Source organism: Pleurodeles waltl, chromosome 6 (assembly GCF_031143425.1).
Source record: "Pleurodeles waltl isolate 20211129_DDA chromosome 6, aPleWal1.hap1.20221129, whole genome shotgun sequence".
Lineage (NCBI taxonomy): Eukaryota > Metazoa > Chordata > Amphibia > Caudata > Salamandridae > Pleurodeles > Pleurodeles waltl.
Window position 1 is genome coordinate 152070784 of NC_090445.1, and position 20168 is coordinate 152090951.

The 20168-nt window shown below is 44.6% G+C and overlaps 1 protein-coding gene across 2 annotated transcripts in view; it reads right to left on the reverse strand.

Annotated features, from left to right (window-relative positions):
• Positions 1-2423: 2423 nt before the first annotated feature.
• The window catches only part of ZNF385C (zinc finger protein 385C), a 598456-nt gene continuing 580711 nt past the window's right edge, over positions 2424-20168 (reverse strand). For both annotated transcript variants that reach the window (XM_069237673.1, XM_069237674.1), the window contains exons 5-8: positions 15183-15527; positions 13688-13875; positions 10805-10903; positions 2424-2642 (exon numbers count right to left, since the gene is read on the reverse strand). In XM_069237673.1, coding sequence (XP_069093774.1) covers positions 2424-2642; positions 10805-10903; positions 13688-13875; positions 15183-15527 — 851 coding nt within the window. The remainder of the gene's footprint in view (positions 2643-10804; positions 10904-13687; positions 13876-15182; positions 15528-20168) is intronic.

The following is a 20168-nucleotide window of genomic DNA, read 5'->3' on the forward strand; positions in this document are numbered from 1 at the left end:
CAGCTGGGTGTCGTCGGCATAGGAGACGATGTTGAGGTTGTGGGATCCAACGATGTTGGCGAGCAGTGCCATGTAGATGTTAAGAGGAGTTGGGCTGAGCTAAGACCCTTTGGGAACGCCGCAGATGGTTTTGGTGGCTTCCGACAGGAAGGGAGGGAGTCGGACTCTCTGAGTTCTGCCAGAGAGGAAGGATGTGATCCAGTCCAGGGCCTTGTGGTGGATCCCGGCATCGCAGAGGCGAGTGCAATGGGTGTGGTGGGAGACGGTGTCAAAAGCAGCCGAGAGGTCCAGGAGGATGAGGGCCGCAGTTTCGCCTTTGTCAAGCATGGTCCTGATGTCGTTGGTTGTGGCGATGAGGGCGGTCTCGGTGCTGTGGTTCCTACGGAATCTGGATTGGGAGATGTCCAGCGTGTTGTTGTCTTCCAGGAAGTGGGTCAGTTAGCCGTTGATGATCTTCTCGATGACCTTCGCCGGGAAGAGGAGGAGGGCGATGGGTCGGTAATTCTTCAGGTATACGGGGTCCGCTTTGGGTTTCTTTAGCAGGGCTTTGACTTCGGCGTGCTTCCAGCTCTCCGGAAAGGTGGTGGTCCTGAAGGAGCTATTGAAAGCTCGTCTATGTATCTAAGGTGACTATTCTCGTATTTATGGTGTATGTATGCCTTTCCCCTTTTTCTAAAAAGCAATAAAACATTCTGAACAAGAAAAATTAGTACTCCAAGAGCAAGTCAAACAAACTGAAAGAAAAGCTAACTTTCTTCCTTCCTCCTTTATACCATAGCCAGTGTTTATGGAAGGCGTTCAGAAAGTGTTTAGCTATTAATTGCTTAGAGGGGTCATGTTAGTCTTAAGCGATTCGTAGGCCAAACTGTTTATCAAAACCCTGCTGAGTAAACCACCAGCACGCCCACAAACTACTTTAATTTATCTCCATCATTCATCACAGTGCTTGCACTCTGGTGTTTAGCTTAGTACATGTCAGGCGAGGTTTGCTACAACACTGTCCTCCTCATTCAGAATACCTGCTGAACACACAAAAGAAAAATGTGATGAAGAATTCTAGTTCACCAACCTACTGTGTCCAGTAACAAATGGACCACAAAACAATGCTGGGCAAGCAGCTACATTTAGTAAAAGCCAGGGCAGACTATGTGTAAAGAAGACAGAACATCAAGAGGGTGAGACATCGTATCCTAAAGGCCACAGCTTCAATTAGTATTTACTCCAGATTGTGCTTTGACTGAGTCATGTACGCCCACCTGAGAGAGGATTTTAAACACCAAAGCATATTTTAAGCACATACAACTTTGAAAAATAAGTTATATATATTGCAAATTGGGGTGCTGGCAATTTTAGTATGTGGTTAAATGGGGAGCAACATAAACAAAAAAAAAGCTGATTCCTCAATACCTAGTATATTCTTCAGTCATACAGCAGACGAAAATAAGTTATAAATGAACCATTCACATTTAAACAACCTTTTGCTTAAGACTGTGCAATGTGAGTTTCATGCAGCTTTTTTCCACTGGTAAGTGAGCCCTCCTGTTGGAAATATAGACGTAGGTCATATGCAAGTCAGCATTAAAACAACCACTTGCAGAAGGGAATTCGGCCCTAAGAGTTCAATCTCATGTGATACACATCAATAGGCACATCCTTGTGCTGCTTGGAGTCAGCTACACGTGTAATTCAACATTAGAGGTATCACTGTCATGTAAAAATTTAAATATAATTGTGTTTTATCATTTTGATGCACACTAGTTATGGCTCATCTCTTTATTCGTGATACTGGAGGCCAGTAATGAACAAGACTACCATTGAAATGAAGACAGCCGTCTTGATCCCTCATGAAGATTCTTTAAATAAAAACTGATGTAGGAGCCAGCATGAGGGCTATAATTATGTTGTCAAAATATAGGTCATTGGAATGTTGAGAGCTCCACTGAAGACAATAAAGTGGCTCACGGCTAATAATGGCTGTCACAGACCTTCTGCTCCAACATTCCAATGTCTGTCTTTGAAGTTCTCCCTTTTGATTTGGAAAATTCAACCCTCAGTGGGTGGAATGTTCTTATGGCCTTACAGCCCTTCTGCCAAGAGTTCTACTGGTTGTTAAAATCCCTTTCCTTCGGTATAGAACTTTGTCTGCAGAGGTGGCCAGTAACAAGGTTCAGGGCCTTTAACAAACAATATAGCCTTTGGCAGCGGGCAATACGGCTAAGCTGGAAGCTCTTCACTCTTGTGGCTAGGACGGTCAGCATCAATAAAGACAAATTATGTGATCCGGAGAACAGAGATCTCATTTTCAAGAAGATGAATTCCCCACTGGTGCCATGCTGGTTTTTCCACTTGGACGTATGGGTCCTTACATCACTTTATCTTCTCATTTTCCATGACACCTGCCATTCAAAGACATAACATACAAACTAGTAGGGAGCGAATATAAAGGGAGAGGGGGCAGCCCTCAATGCTCCAGTTGGGGTTCTGAATAATGCTGGTCCAAGGAAAGGGGTCTGGAAAAGAGTGGTCCCTGGACGAAGTGTCAGTGGAGCAGGCATGCCACAAACCGCCGCTGTAGTAAGAGGGTTCTGCAAAAACCGTGCTGCCAAGGTTTTCGTCAGTTCTTTCTGCAAAGCCAACTTTGCCTGTGGAAAAATTAAGCATATTAACAGATATTAAAAGAGTATAGAAAGAGAATATGAAAAATTGTTCTATGTGAAAATATGGAAAGGAACGTAATAGAAAAGGTAGATTATAAAACATCAATTAAATAAATCTCAAAAGTATATGCTTAACATTCACTTGTATAACCTAGGGTTTCCAATATTGGAAAGTAATATTCTGATGTCTCTGTTCTTGTCCTGCTTTAAAATTTATTAGACTCTATTTACTTATTCAGCACATCATTGACTCCTCCATTCCCTGTCCAAACCATTTTAGCTCTTTCTCAAGGTAATTTAGGCATTTGGGGGGTTTTGCCCATTTTTGTGCATGCGGCAGAAATCAATAGTCACTAATGTAGCAAACTACACTGATGCTAGTGGAAAGCTGATAAGAGGCCAAAGATGGGTCAAAGTCTAGTTACTTAATTGCAGAGAATACAGGGCATGTAGACCAGTTTCTAAATCATGAGCATCTTCATTAAATTAAAAAAAAAAAGAAAATCAAATAATTCCCTGCTGCATACTGGAACCCTGAAACGAGTCCAGCAAAATGTGATGCAGCAAATCACCTTCAAAAAGTCTATTCAATCTAAATTATAATATTTAGAGGAAGGCGAATGAAAATGTCACTTACCCAGTGTACATCTGTTCGTGGCATCAGTCGCAGTAGATTCGCATGTTTTGCAATAGCTCGCCATCTGGTGTTGGGCCGGAGTGTTACAAGTTGTTTTTCTTCGAAGAAGTCTTTCGAGTCACGGGACCGAGTGACTCCTCCTTTTGTCTCCATTGCGCATGGGTGTCGACTCCATCTTCGATTGTTTTTCCCCGCAGAGGGTGAGGTAGGAGTTGAATTGTAGTAATAGTGCCCATGCAATGGAGTGACTAAGTATGCACCTATTTAAGGTTGAGATGATACATATATAAATAATTGAAGGTAACTTCCAAACTGCTACAGGCTCCCGGGGAGGCGGGTGGGCACATGCGAATCTACTGCGACTGATGCCACGAACAGATGTACACTGGGTAAGTGACATTTTCAGTTCGATGGCATCTGTCGCTGTAGATACGCATGTTTTGCATAGACTAGTAAGCAGTTATCTCCCCAAAAGCGGTGGATCAGCCTGTAGGAGTGGAAGTAGTCTGAAATAATGTTCTTAATACGGCTTGACCTACTGTGGCTTGTTGTGCGGATAACACGTTTACACAGTAGTGCTTGGTGAATGTGTGAGGCGTAGACCATGTGGCTGCCTTACATATTTCTTGCATTGGGATGTTTCCTAGAAAGGCCATGGTAGCACCTTTCTTTCTGGTTGAGTGTGCCCTTGGTGTAATGGGCAGCTGTCGTTTAGCTTTAAGGTAGCAGATTTGGATGCATTTAACTATCCATCTGGCTATACCTTGTTTTGATATTGGGTTTCCTGCATGAGGTTTTTGAAATGCAATAAATAGTTGTTTAGTCTTTCTGATGTTTTTTGTTCTGTCAATGTAATACATCAATGCTCTTTTGACATCTAATGTATGTAGTGCCCTTTCAGCTACGGTATCTGGCTGTGGAAAGAACACTGGAAGTTCCACTGTTTGATTTAGATGGAACGGTGAAATAACCTTTGGCAAAAATTTAGGATTGGTCCTTAGGACGACCTTATTCTTGTGTAGTTGTATAAAAGGTTCCTGTATTGTAAACGCCTGAATCTCGCTTACTCTTCTTAGGGAAGTAATGGCGATGAGAAATGCCACCTTCCAGGTTAGGAACTGTATGTCGCAGGAGTGCATGGGTTCAAAAGGTGGACCCATAAGTCTAGTTAGGACAACATTTAGGTTCCATGAAGGAACAGGTGGTGTTCTTGGTGGTATAATTCTCCTAAGGCCCTCCATGAATGCTTTAATGACTGGTATCTTATATAGGGAAGTTGAATAGGTAGTCTGCAGGTATGCAGATATTGCTGCAAGGTGTATTTTAATGGAAGAGAAAGCCAGGTTAGATTTTTGTAAGTGAAGCAAGTAACCCACTACATGTTCTGGAGTTGTGTGTAATGGTTGTATTTGATTAATATGGCAGTAGCAAACAAACCTCTTCCATTTACTTGCGTAGCAGTGCCTGGTGGATGGCCTTCTGGCTTGTTTTATGACTTCCATACATTCTTGGGTAAGTTGTAAGTGCCCGAATTCTAGGATTTCAGGAGCCAGATTGCTAGATTCAGCGATGCTGGATCTGGGTGTCTGATCTTTTGGTTGTGCTGTGTCAACAGATCTGGCCTGTTGGGCAATTTGATGCAGGGTACTACTGATAGGTCTAGCAGCGTTGTGTACCAGGGTTGCCTTGCCCAAGTTGGTGCTATCAATATGAGTTTGAGTTTGCTTTGACTGAGTTTGTTTACCAGGTAAGGAAGGAGAGGGAGAGGAGGAAAAGCGTAAGCAAATATCCCTGACCAGTTCATCCATAGGGCATTGCCTTGGGATTGTTCGTGTGGGTATCTGGATGCGAAGTTTTGGCATTTTGCGTTCTCCCTTGTCGCAAACAAGTCTATCTGAGGTGTTCCCCAGAGTTTGAAATAAGTGTTCAGAATTTGGGGGTGAATTTCCCATTCGTGGACCTGTTGGTGATCTCGAGAGAGATTGTCTGCGAGTTGATTTTGGATCCCTGGTATAAATTGTGCTATTAGGCGAATTTGGTTGTGAATTGCCCAACGCCAAATCTTTTGTGCTAGCAGGCTTAACTGCGTGGAGTGCGTCCCCCCCTGCTTGTTTAGATAATACATTGTTGTCATGTTGTCTGTTTTGACGAGAATGTATTTGTGAACTATTATTGGTTGGAAAGCTTTTAGTGCTTGAAAAACTGCTAGAAGTTCTAGGTGATTTATATGCAGTTTTGTTTGATGTACGTTCCATTGTCCTTGTATGCTGTGTTGATCGAGGTGTGCTCCCCACCCTGTCATGGAAGCATCTGTTGTTATTACGTATTGTGGCACTGGGTCTTGGAAAGGCCGCCCTTTGTTTAAATTTATGTTGTTCCACCATAGAAGCGAGAGGTAAGTTTGGCGGTCTATTAACACCAGATCTAGAAGGTGACCCTGTGCTTGTGACCATTGTGATGCTAGGCACTGTTGTAAGGGCCTCATGTGCAGTCTTGCGTTTGGGACAATGGCTATGCATGAAGACATCATGCCTAGGAGTTGTAGTACCATCTTTGCGTGTATCCTTTGTGTTGGATACATGCGTTGTATGATGGTGTTGAAATTTCGAATTCTTTGTGGACTTGGAGTGGCTACTCCTTTTGATGTGTCTATTATGGCTCCCAGGTATTGTTGTACCTTACGCGGCAGAATTTTGGATTTTGTGAAATTGACGGTGAACCCTAGTTTGAAGAGGGTTTGTATGATATGATTTGTGTGATTTGAGCACTGTATTAACGAATGGGCCTTGATTAGCCAGTCGTCTAGATATGGGAACACATGTATTTGCTGCCTTCTTATGTGTGCAGCGACTACCGCTAGGCATTTGGTAAAGACTCTTGGTGCGGTTGTTAATCCGAAAGGCAGTACCTTGAATTGGTAATGTATTCCTTTGAATACAAACCTTAGGTATTTCCTGTGCGATGGGTGTATTGGTATATGGAAATAAGCATCCTTGAGGTGTAAAGTTGCCATGTAGTCGTGTAGTTTTAGCAATGGCAATACTTCTTGTAGTGTGACCATGTGAAAGTGGTCTGATTTGATGAAAGTGTTCACTACTCTGAGGTCTAGGATTAGTCTCAGCGTTTTGTCCTTCTTTGGTATCAGAAAGTACAGTGAGTAAACTCCTGTGTTTATTTGTGTGTTTGGCACTAATTCGATTGCATTCTTTTGCAATAGTGCCTGCACTTCTATCTCCAGGAGATTGGAATGGTGTGTTGTCAAATTTTGTGCTTTTGGTGGTATGTTTGGAGGGAATTGTAGAAATTCTATGCAATAACCATGTTGGATAATTGCTAGAACCCAAGTGTCTGTAGTGATTTCCTCCCATGCTTTGTAATAATGACTTATTCTTCCCCCCACTGGTGTTGTGTGGAGGGGGTGAGTGACATGTGAGTCACTGTTTAGTAGTAGGGGTTTTGGGGCTCTGAAATCTTCCTCTATTTCTAGGGAATTGCCCTCCTCTATATTGTCCCCGAAAACCTCCTCTATACTGTCCCTGGTAACTGGACGGTGTTGCTTGTGAGGTGCTGGCTTGTGTGCTCTGACCCCGAAACCCCCCTCGAAAGGGCGTTTTACGGAATGTGCTGTAATTCCCTCTGCTCTGCGGGGAGTAGAGTGCGCCCATGGCTTTGGCAGTGTCCGTATCTTTTTTGAGTTTCTCAATCGCTGTGTCCACTTCTGGACCGAACAGTTCTTTTTCATTAAAAGGCATATTGAGAACTGCTTGTTGAATCTCTGGTTTAAATCCAGACGTTCGGAGCCATGCATGCCTTCTGATAGTTACAGATGTATTAATTGTCCGTGCAGCTGTATCTGCAGCGTCCATGGAGGAGCGGATCTGGTTGTTGGAAATGGTCTGTCCCTCCTCAACCACTTGTTTTGCCCTATTTTGTAAGTCCTTGGGCAGATGTTCAATGAGATGTTGCATCTCGTCCCAGTGGGCTCTGTCATAGCGCGCAAGTAGTGCCTGGGAGTTCGCGATGCGCCACTGGTTTGCAGCTTGTGCTGCGACTCTTTTACCAGCTGCATCGAACTTGCGGCTTTCTTTATCTGGGGGTGGTGCATCTCCAGATGTGTGAGAGTTGGCCCTTTTCCTAGCTGCTCCTACAACGACAGAGTCTGGTGGCAGCTGTGTAGTGATGAAAACCGGGTCTGTAGGAGGCGCCTTATACTTTTTTTCCACCCTTGGTGTGATTGCCCTACTTTTGACCGGCTCCTTAAAGATTTCTTTCACGTGCCGGAGCATACCAGGGAGCATAGGCAGGCTTTGGTATGAGCTGTGGGTGGAGGAGAGTGTGTTGAATAAAAAATCATCCTCGACCTGTTCTGAGTGGAGGCTTACGTTGTGAAATTGTGCTGCTCTAGCCACCACTTGAGAATACGCGGTGCTGTCTTCTGGTGGAGATGGCTTCGTAGGGTATGCCTCCGGACTGTTATCTGACACTGGGGCGTCGTATAGGTCCCATGCGTCTTGATCTTGGTCACCCTGGCTTATGGTGGTGTGAGCTGGGGAGTGTGATGGAGTTCGTGCTGGTGAGACGTTAATCACGGGCGGAGGAGAGGGTGGTGGGGTAACTCTTTTCACCACTTTTGGTTGTGGTGTCTGTTCAGTCTGGAACTCCAACCTTCTCTTTCTCCTAATGGGGGGAAGGGTGCTTATTTTTCCTGTCCCCTGCTGTATGAAGATACGCTTTTGCGTATGGTCCACATCAGTTGCTTGTAGCTCTTCCTCAAACCTATGCTTTTGCATTTGGGAGGTTAGCGAGTGCTCTTCTGTATAAGAGCCTGAAGCTGGGTCGCTTGCAGTTTGTTTCGGCATCGAAACCCTGTCTGCGTGTTTTTTCGGCTCCGAGGTGACTTTTTTCTTTTTCGGGGCCGAAACCTCTCGGCGTCGATCTTCTTCGGTGCCGCTGTCTCGGCGTCGAGCCGTGTCCACACCGGCATCTCGGTGTCGAGGCTTGTCTCCAGTCGGACGACCTCGGCACTGTTTGGGCCTTTTTCGGTGCCGACGGTCGGTCACCGAATTTATGGGTGGAGCCATGGCCGGATGGCAGTGGCGTCCCCTGGGCCTTGTAAATGTTTCTCTGTGTGGTTTTCGACGTCTTACTCACGGTTTGTGTATCGTCGAATCCTTCGGAGTCCGATTCTTGGATCGAGAAGGTACCTTCCTCTTCCTGCTCCTCGAACTCTCGGTGGGCTGTCGGCGCGGACGCCATCTGAAGTCTTCTGGCTCGACGGTCTCGGAGTGTCTTTCGGGACCGGAACGCACGACAGGCCTCACAGGTGTCTTCACTGTGCTCAGGTGACAGGCACAGGTTACAGACCAAGTGTTGGTCTGTATAGGGGTATTTATTGTGGCATTTGGGGCAGAAACGGAACGGGGTCCGTTCCATCGGCGTTCTTCAGCACGCGGTCGGGCCGACCAGGCCCCGACGGGGGATCGAAAAACTACCCCGAAGGGCACCGGAGCTCTTCGATCTTCGATGCGGTGTGGAATCTAAGTACGCCGATCCCGAACGCAACAATACCGACGAAAATCTTCCGAAATTAGCTAATTTTCCGTTCCGAAACTCGGAGCGACAGGAACACGTCCGAACCCGATGGCGGAAAAAAAACAATCGAAGATGGAGTCGACGCCCATGCGCAATGGAGACAAAAGGAGGAGTCACTCGGTCCCGTGACTCGAAAGACTTCTTCGAAGAAAAACAACTTGTAACACTCCGGCCCAACACCAGATGGCGAGCTATTGCAAAACATACGTATCTACAGCGACAGATGCCATCGAACACACAGTTCCTTTCTCAGAAACCTTGCACCCACAATACACTGAAGTGGTTTGTCCATGAGCTGGTTTCTTAGCCAATTCATGAAAGCCTTGAAAAACATAGCGTCCAGTGTAAGCTTTGCTCTGGATAGGGAACACTCCTTGAAATTAACAAAGTACGGAAAATGGAATTGGCCACAATTTATAACAGGCAACCCTATCTAGAACTGTAATTCAAACGAGTGAGTGATCATGTTGCCTGGATTTAACAGTCTTCTATTAAGTGCCAATATGGGAGCATAGATGGGCACTCCCATAGCACAGCATATCTGCCCCCCTTGCATGAGTGGTAGTCAGGATTTTAACACAGTGCAGTATTTTTTTTACATTCTCTGGGCCTGGTTTAGTGGTTGGTGGAAGGAGTACAATCCATCAGGGTGGTGTGAGACATTACCTCTGCCACCCTGATGGCCTACGATCCACCACATTTAGAGATGACTGCCAGCCCAGTGATTATCTCTGTATATTGAAAGAACGAAACGTTATACTTTTTCCTTTCAAGCTATAAAATGTTTAGTGAATGCCAACATCTGTTTTGATGGTCACCCCGGAAAATTTTAAAAAGTGTTTTTTTTATCCTAATCTGCAAAAAACGAATGACCCTACACCCTGGGAGTTACATCATCCACCCTAAATGGGACGCTGGGATGTCAGAGGAAGCTTTCTGTTGACGGATTCAACAGAGACTTTGTTAAAGGAAATCTCAGGGTCCGCCCAACCTCTAAATGAGCCAAGTGGACTGACAGTTTGGCAGGAAGGGTACTCTGTTGTGTTTGTGTCACAGTATCCAGTCTGCCAAACTCTATATAGGAGTCTTTGTTTTTAAAATATAGCATGAATGTGTAAAGTAGGCCTCCATTTTTCTGCAGGCTGCTAGAAATGAACACGTTTGTAATAGTATTCCTATTTTTTTTTATAAACATTTTTTGTTTTTCTATTGATATTTTGTATTTCATCTGGTATGGATTGCCAGTTTGCTGCTGTGTTGATTTTTCGGACATCAACACCAATAAAGATTTTGATACCGGGAGGAAATGCTACGCCTAGCAGGAAATGCGCAGACTAAATTTTCTTCAGTGTTGGAATTATATGCTGGAGGAACCTGAACCTGTGAATTTTCCACCAGATTTAACATTTTCCTTAAGAAATTGTAGGTTTCCCACTACTAGTGAATGTTAACTTGGGCCCATATGTCACATTAACAAAACATAGAAAAACTTACTTGTGGGTGGGAACTGCACAAAGTAGGATGACACATTTTGCCTTACTTCTGCCTTTTACCCTCTATCTTGCTGACAGCGGAAAGTACAGAATGCAGCAGCAGACATTAAGAGGAGCTATGTATGCATGTGGTATTTGCATAGCGTGAACCTACTGGTCATGTAAGTAGCACTTACGGGGACTATGAGCAGAGGTTTACATTGCACGATTTATGTCATTGAGAGCCACCAGACCAATGCCAAATAAACTAAAAAAATCTAAAGCTTTCTGAAACAGAGAAGGCGGCAGACTGGTGAAACGAAGCACAGAAATGTGGGCAGAAGTTAAGTGCCTAAATAAATACAAAGCAGGCTTCTTGAAAACTTAGTAACATAATACATTCGACAAAATATCTACTCTGCAATCTGAGATATATTCTCACTTACTGCTAAAGCTGCATTCTTATGCAATTTGTTGAAGGGGGTGTACTTTGGCTTTGGGGGCTTTCCAGCAAGCCTGTCTTTGTGCCGCCTACTGTTCATGTGCTGCAAAAAAATAAAGAATAAATAAAGTGAGAAGCTGATACCAATTACTAAAAACTAACTGCATAAACCTTTATTTAAGACTAACCCACAAGTTACGGCATTGTGACACTGTTGAAATAAATCTAACAATCTTCCTTTATCAGTCATTTTAAGTAATCTGGTGTAACGTTATTCAAGAGTCTCTACTCTGTTATCTCATATAGCAAGTTCCATCATCAGTATTCACGCTCTGTACCACCTAGAACCAATTGTCTGTAATGTTTGTTCAACGTTTCTGTTCTTTGTTTTATTAGTATATTAATATAAATAAATGTTTTGTAATCCTTCAGGTATGTGGAGGGCTTAAGTATACACAACTAATTATGTAACTGCTATTTAAAGTGCTACTGGTATAAAGTCTTACTGTACCATAATGGTATACCTGTCTCCCCATAGGCATGTTGGGAAAGTTAAAATGTTATATCACTGTAATATGTGAATGTATGATAATGAGAAAATCTAATAAACAACACATGTAAAAATAAAAAATAAAATAATAAAAAAAAATCAGCATTCACGCTCTGATGCCTCATGCAGGCAGTCCCCTTTCAGCAAGCTTGTTCTAATACTTCCCCGAGTTCTCCCCCCTGCAGGTCCTCCTATACTTCTGCCCTCTTCCACTATATATGCTGCAACCTTGGTGGATTTTAGGAGGTAACCCCAATTGATGCCTGCACTAGCGATGTATATCAAAGTCTGGATTGGCCTTGGTATTTGTGAGCTCTCTGGGAAGTAAACCACCAAACTCGAACACGTCTTATACAGGGTTATGGCCCTGCTTCCACCTTACCCCTCAGAAGAGTCAAGGAGCTGGGGTGCTTCTCTTTCCCACACACCACAATGAGCAGCTCACACTGCGCCATTCCCATGGTCGGTGGGGACAAAGTGCTGAGGCACTTGCAGATGGGGATGACTTTCGGGTGCAGCTGCTCCTTCTTCATTGCGGTTTGTGCCGGTAAGGGAACAGGGAGCTTCTGGACCTGTTCCCTGAGTCCCTACCACTGGTCATGGGGACTTTTCTGACACAGCGACAGCCACAACTATGCTGGTGCCCCCTACTGGCATATGAGTGTCACATGTAGGGCCAACAGTCCCAATCAGGTTGGATCTTCCAGGCCACGGCCCAACATTTGCAGTGGTCATGACCAGGCATACAGGGGTCACAGACACTAGCGATACGACACAGTCTCAGTTGCACGGGTAACCACCTCAAAATTCTCAGTAGCAACGGCCGCAGCAGTCCCAACAGTCCCCTTCCTGCATTGAGGGGTCACGGGACACAGGTGACGGCCCCAATGAAATCACACAACTTCACGACAACCCAGATGGGGGATGCCAACTTCCATAAAAGAGCTGGTGTCCCTCTCACAACTCAAGTCCAGGTTGAACTGGGCACCACACATACTCTGCCCACGGGATTCCCTCATCAGGATTCCCACTGAGCTTCGCTCCCTCCAGGCTCTCTTCTCCCCCTCTTCACACAGCACAGTGGTCTCGGCAGGCAGGCAGAAGGCTATTGGTCCAGGCACGGGGCAAGTGTTCTTGGCTCCTGGATGATGGATTCTCACCCCAAAAGACAGTCTGCCACAACAGGAATGGCTCCAGATATAAGTGACCCACAACACAGGCCAATGGAGTAACCAGGGATCACACCTGGTTCTCAGCCTCCACTGAAAAATGCCCCATTAAGGTTCAATAGACTAAGCCTTCCTATCAAGATTCTCTGGTAGTGTCAACTTCATCATCCAACTATCTCCCTGACAATGAGCCCAGGCTCCACTGACAAGTAACTGTTCCTGAAATCAAAGAGCCCTTTTATGTGCAGAGGAGGCTCTATTCCTCTGCCTTCAGTGTGTGTGCCCCATCCTAGCTCTCAGGAATGTCTGCAATACATATCTCCTCTGTCTGGGGGATGCAGCCCTCTCCTCTCTGGCCTCTCCGGGCCCTGGACTTCCAAAATGAAACCTACAGACCACCATTTGCCATCCACAGGCACACACATGCAACCTAACATGTACACACACGTTAGTGGTGTCTTGTAATAAAAACAATCCAGGCAGGCCAAGGGTGAGTTAAGTACACAGCCATGGAACTTCATGCAAGTGGTCCAGAAGGCCCCACTCCAGTGACAATCACATTTCTTATTCCACTGAACACAAAACTGATATATTGCCACTACCACGTTCATGACAATTTAACTCTCCTGCTCTAATACCATGTATGTTAATCCCCCAATTATATTTTATATGCTAACACCTTGACCATGATCAAGTACATTAGCAAACATTTGTCCTATAAACATTTTTTACTTGTGTTCTTATTAAGTAACATTATCTTCATATGATTCAGATAATTGTTAAAGTAAACACTGGCAGCGGATTCATATTGATAACTGAAATGCGTAATTTGGCAAACACATTTAAATATACGAAAGCCAAACCCCTTTTAATTTGAAATATGTTTTGGCAAATAGTATATCGACTTGTACGGGGACCAGTTAAACTCCAAACAACATGTCCAGTCTTCACCAAATTATACAGATTAGGGGTGATCTGTGCATAATTTGTTTCTGAACTCGCAAAATATAACTGACCTGACTGTAATACCAGGACAGAACCAACTCATCCTTCACTCACACAGATCCAAGCAGCAGGTATAAATGTGCATACAAATGGGAAAAGGTTGTTGAGACATACGCCAAGGTTAATTATGGACCAACCAGTGACAGAAGTCAAAATGAGCTACCTGTTTCAATTGTGTCTCAGAGTTGACGAATATCTCACACAATTTGCAGCAAAAGGCTTTGTTTTGTATGTTGATGGAGCCCTTGTTTCCAATTCGCTTCGACTTGTGCACAGTCCGAGTCAGAATCTTCCCTCTGTTTCTCTTAACCAGAGAGTTGTGGCCCTCCAGTACAGACTTGTGCTTGGCACCTGAAAACACAAGCACATACAAAAACATTTTCCCAAAGCTAAATCACAGATCGAAAGGATGAAACAACCCTGTTATAATTCTTCACTACCTAGGAGAATATAGGCACGCCAGGTAGTTTTATGGGGGGTTTCCTTTGTAGGACTGAGTTAGAAATATTACAGACCACAATTCCCTTGAATGCATCGGCAGACAGAGGAGAGCCCGTAATGCTGCCAAAATAGAGGTGCTTAAATTGATCCCCTGATGGTGTAGCCGATGTAGGGGCTTACAGAGTTTCTCCAATTGGCACTTACAAATCATGAGCATGAATTTGTTTTTTGGACTCGTCATAATAGAGTCGCTACCACTGTTCATTTTCTTATGTAGACCCCACCTGGTGAATTCATTACAGAGGGTCGAAACGTCAACGTATTGTACTGTTGTCTGTCATCTAACTGTTCTTTTGTACTGTATACTTCATATGTGAGTTTTGTGATAACAAAAATGTACTAATAGTCAACAGTGGATTACCTTTGTAATATTAGATGAGTACCATTATTCACCTATGCCACAAATCACTTGCACTGCGCCGTTCTATGGAGTATCTATAAGGTTATTTGTGATTATGATTATTTTTATAACTAAAAAAAATAATCTAAAATTAAACATACAACAGAATGTATATGTGATCCCTCCAAAAAAAGTTGGTGAAAGGGAGAACAGGCTACCAGCTCTACCGAGGGAACCATTTATTCTTGCTGCACACTTCCCTTGATGTAAGAGGTAGAGAAGTCAGAAATTCAGCAATGTCTGCTGGTTGGGGTTCTCTATGAGGACATGGAATGGTGTATGCTCCAGGGTTCTCTGGGTTTCGAGTGAGTAAGAAGGACCTGGGCTGAGCAGCCATCCATTAATAACTACTGTCTACCCAAAAATTAATATACTTAAAAAAAACCTACAAGGAATATCTCTCAAAGTCACTTAGCATTACTCTGTGTGGATAGGGAGATGGTGTGAATGTCTTGGTCTTCTCTTGGTGGCAGTTGAACCAGAAGTATATGGGTAGAACATCCTGCTTCTGGTGGGATCCATTACCTTAGGACTTTTTGCTCATCACATTCTGAATATGCTTAATACAGCTATACTATATACCGACAAAGAGATTGCCTGGTATCACAAAGTCAACTTCAAATCAAAAGAAGATTTTGGAGTTATTAAAAGCATTGTGGCTTTGGGTGGCGCAAACCTTGAGCTCATGAGCAGTGCTAAAATGCTGAATGCAAATAGTTTTAAAAAAAAACATTAACAAAATGTAAACATAGCTTACCGGTGTTGTGGGCCTCAAGCTGCGACACCGAGTTGACTGTCACTTTGCATGTCTGACAATAAAGATGTTGTTTGCTTCTCTTTTCTTCCTTTTCACTATCTGGTGCGGAAACGGCACTCGCACCAGACTCACTCAAAGTAGCTCCAGCCTCGCTTGGTGCAAGAACGGCCACCACCCCGGTAATGTCCAAAGGGCTCTCGGAGGCTTCGGAAACAGGTGGCGAGTCCAGGGAGGAAATGCTGCCATCGTGCCCAGCGGAAGATGACTCTTCAGAGTCTGGAGTCAGCATGAGGGAGCTGCAATCAGGTTCTGTGTCTTTCAATCGTAAAAGACCGTTCTGTTGGGCTGCAAGCAACAACCACAATGCATTAATTGCTTTTTTTTATCAATATTTGGGCATTTTCACTATTTAAGTGAAATATTCGCTGAAGTATCTTCAGTACTTTCATTAGCATCTTTTTTTTTATCACAGCACAGTTTGATTCTGACCTTGCTTCTCTCTAAATGTATACAAGGTTCCCAGAATAATTAACTCTGCATTAAATTGTGAAGAACTGAATGGCAGCCACTGCCGGACATTGTCCAACAGAGATTCCTCTGCAAGACTTGGTTGGGGTTGTCAAAAATGTATAATACAACAAATTGTCCTTCAGGTGGAGTTGTACATGCAGGAGTCCTTAAAAGGCCAAACGCTGTCACAAATTATTTTTTTTAAGTACTGGAGAAATGTAAACCCTGCAGGACTCCACAAACTGGTCTCCCGTTGTCTGACAAAAATGGGCTCAACGTGACCTGTTAGTGGTGCTTGTCTAAAAAAAGAACAAGACCATTTTGAGGCTTCATATGAAATCCCTAACACAGTGGACAGATGGCCAATCAAAATATGATGATCTACAATGTCAAAAGTCACAGAAAGGTGCACAGAGTGAGGCTACCTCTCATCTGTGAAGGTCAAATCGTTATCCCAAAGGCCTAGCAATGCGTTCTCAGCCCAGTGATATGCTGAAAAACTGGACTACAGAGATGAGAGAATCAATGAGCTGTCCATGAAAGCCTTGAACTGCTGAGTGAAAGGTTATTCCAGTGCCTCAGCCAGTGGACGTCCCAACCCCTTGTCCTCAGCTTATTCCTGTAAGTACTGAGCAGACTAATAGTCAGATAAATGTCGCAGCAGCTGATATAGCTTCTACTATCCCTCCGAATGTTGCAGAAGATAGAGATCCGTGTTACTAACGACGCGAGCAGCAGGAAATGAAATGGTTAATTGTAAAGCTTACTGAAAGAACCGAAGCACTCACGAAAACCCAGCCTAATATAACTGCTAATAGTAACTGTGGTGCAGGGAAACCTCTACTAGGGAACTCCAACTCATATGCCAAGCCCCTTGAAGTAGACAGGCCCACAAAGACACTTGTCCCCGATCTGCACCCTCACACAAAAAGTTACTTAACAGTCATCTCTGAAGCCAAACAGTTTACACATCCATTCTGGAATCCGAAGGATCGAATGTTTACCTGTTCACCCATCAACGAATGAACAGACCCGTCCGTCCATCCATCCATCCATCCATACAAACGCAGCTGAAAATGAAGACCCCCAACAGCGATCATTCTATTCCTTCATCCGAACAAGCTCGGAGATGAAGAAGCGCCATTTGCCAGAGCAGCAGCCGCAGGCACAAGCGGAGCAGCGATGCACACCGAAAACAAGAAAGGCCTGGGTCCGCAGCTTGGACAGGTGACGGACAAAAGGGGGAAATGGAGCAAACAGCAGAGACGGCAATTTCTATCGCTCGACAAATCTCGCTAATTGAGGGCAATGACTCGCGAAGATTTTGCGGACTTCGAAGACTCGTTTTTATTCTCTCTAATGGATGGGTTCCCCAGGGCAAAATACACGCTGTCCCTTTTCGATCTCCCAAATGACCTTTGCATAAAGGCGCCGATCAGTGTGAATGCTGTACTGCTTCAGGGAATATGTGCAAAGACACACTCATACAAATGCATTTTCTGAAAAACAGACTCGGGTGTTCACAGAGAAATGCACCTTCGCCAATTACATACGCCTAAAAACACGCGATAAAAGCCGTGGCACATAAAAACACAAGGAGAAACTCAGGCAAAAACACCCAAGACGTGCAGGCCGAGGCATACAAACACCAATAGTACCAGTACAGACAAAGACAAGACCACCGAAATCATTTAATGCTGCTGCAGGCTGTTCTAATCAAATGTCTCTATTAAAAAGGAGTATATGATAAACAATGTAGCTCCTTTACCTGTTAATTGGTGTAGTCAGGCACTACTGAGATTTTGTTAACAAGGCTACCTTCAGAAGCATAAGATATTATAATTAGAAGTTTCAGAGAGGTTGAATATAACATGGCCCTCCAGGTTTTGCTTTTCACACTTGAAATCTATATGGTATCAACTTAGAGCAAACTTACACAGGTCGGAAATTATTAACAGCCAGAATGTAGTGTAAAATCGGCGGGGCGTTGAAAGGTCTAACCCACTGCTCCCGTCCATCGCGCTCACAGGACAGAAGTCTTTCTAGTTCAGTTGACATGGCACAGTTCTGGCACACACCACAAACCTGTTCCTGGAGGAGAAAGCAGCATTCAGAACAAGGGAGGCTACTGTGCCCCCATGTTGCATTCAGCACGGCGGCATCAAACCTTTCCACAGATACACACACGCGCTCATCAGCATGACGTCACATTATAAACACAAACTAACTTTGTTTCACATCCTCCACGCTCATGTTGCTCGTCTTTCTAGCTTTCCACTAGTCCAAGCCTGTTTCTTCTTATCTCCTGGCGGGCTTTTCTTTTCCATCAACTTCTGTAAGTCTCACAGAGTTTCCTAATACCCCCAGCAAGCTGCTTCTACTTGTCACCAGCAGACTGAATGATGCACCAACAAGGCTGCCAGCAGGCTCCTTCGTATGTTCACACAAGGCCTTCTACTTCCCCTTCCACGAATCCAATACCTAGTTCCTGTAATCTATTCAAAAAATCACTAAACTCCCAAGTGAGTCATGATTATGACTCTCCTAAACGTGAGAAATATTTGAGGGGGTAAATACCCTCGAGAAAAAAAATAATACAAATTATTGTCAGTGCGAATCCTCAAAGTCCCGAAATTAACTGGAGCTCGATCACCTGGTAGGTGTAGCACACAGCAGGCAGGCTTAACCTAGGGCAATGTATAAAGTATTTATGCTGTACTAAAATACTAATAAACTCAAAGTGCCAAACAATAAATATGTCAAAACGACTAGAAAAATAAGTAACATTTATAAAAAATAAAAAAAAATACAAAAATTCAAAAAGTGGGACCAGAGAAATGAATTTCAAAAATTTTAAGTAGAAAAAGCACCAAGAAACACAAAGTTCCATTGATAGCCAATGGCCGCAGTAGAGCATGACCTATGTGCAATTTTACACTAACCAGTTTCATCCTGGTTAAAATCTTACCTTCTGAATTTAGTCCTTTAAGTCGCTCTTAGGGAGACTCACATGGTGTCATGCAAACCCGGTACATAAGCAGCTGCCACTGATGAGCTGAAGGTAGAAAGCTGGGTTTTGGTTGCAGTAGCCTTCCCCGCCACACTTTTTGCCTGTTTTTTGACGTACCTTTGACTGAAGTGCACTGGTTTCCTGCAAACCACATCCCTAGTGCCAGTGTTCCTTCCCCAAATGCACATGCTGGACAGTGGTCAATACAAGTTCCCTAGCTACATGATCGCTTCACTGAAAATAGGGATATTTGGTATCAAACATCTCGTATTAATAAACCCTCACTGATTCCAGTGATGCACCCAGAGGGCACCTTAGAGGTGCCCCCTGAAAACCTACCATCTGCTTGTGAGCTCACTGACTAGTTCTAGCCAGGCTGCCATCAACAGACAAGAATCTGACTGCCTTTGGTTTCTGGAGGTCTGAAACAAAGACTGCTCTGGGGCGTGGTATTTACACATGCCTCCCAACAGGATGACCTACAAATCTGCATTCCAAGGCAGGAAGCTTCAAAGAAGCCCACTGTCTTTGGTATGCAGAACTGGCCTTCCTCAGAGCGAGATGCTGACCCCCTGCCTTAGTGCCCGTCTGGCACCTGGACAGGTGTAAAAATTAGCTATGCAGGAGGCGTGTTTCCCAGAGTGGACACACCTCAAGGGTGAAGAACCTGAAATTAACACAGCCTCAGGAATTCTGCCATTTTGTGTGCGGTGGAATTAGGAATTCTGGGACAGGGTGATGCCCACTCCCCAAAAGAAGTGGTCATCTAAGGGGCGTAGTGACCCCGAGGGTAAGTAGCCTATTGGCTGCTACCCTTCATTCCCCTTAATGCCCCTTAAATTGAGTACTTAGGGGACCCCCTGATACCAGGACCCTAGATCTCTGCTGGACACAAAAGAAGGAGTGAACAAAGAGGACTGCTGACCCGAGAACCGAAGAGCACGACTGACTTGGCGCCAACCCTGCTAGCCTGTCTGCTGCACCCGACCCTCGAGGAGCAACTGACCTGTCATGCCGCTGCAGAAATCAAGAGAGCTGCCATTACTTCGCCAAACACCGAGATGAACTCCCTTGGAGCAAAGGAGCTGCTTTCCTGCATCAGCAGGAAATCCAAGAGAGAACTGTGCTGACCGGGACTGAAAACCCAATGCAGGACAGCACCACTGCACCCGAGCCACCTAGCCTGAGCTGAAGTGGACCAACAGTGCCAGCGTGGACCCAAGCCCTGCAGAGACGAAGCCCATCTTGTGCCTGCCCACTGTGGCCTTCCCAACTGTGTCTACAGCCTGTTTATGCAGAACACCCACAGCCGCGAGTAAGTACAGCACCGGACCTGACGCCAAAAAGACACCACTGCACCTGGCCCCCACAGCCCGAGGAGGAGTGCATCAAAGGTGTCCCCATGTGCCCGATGACCTCAAAGGTTGAGTCCCCCTGTGGCTACACCCTGACTGACTTACCCAATG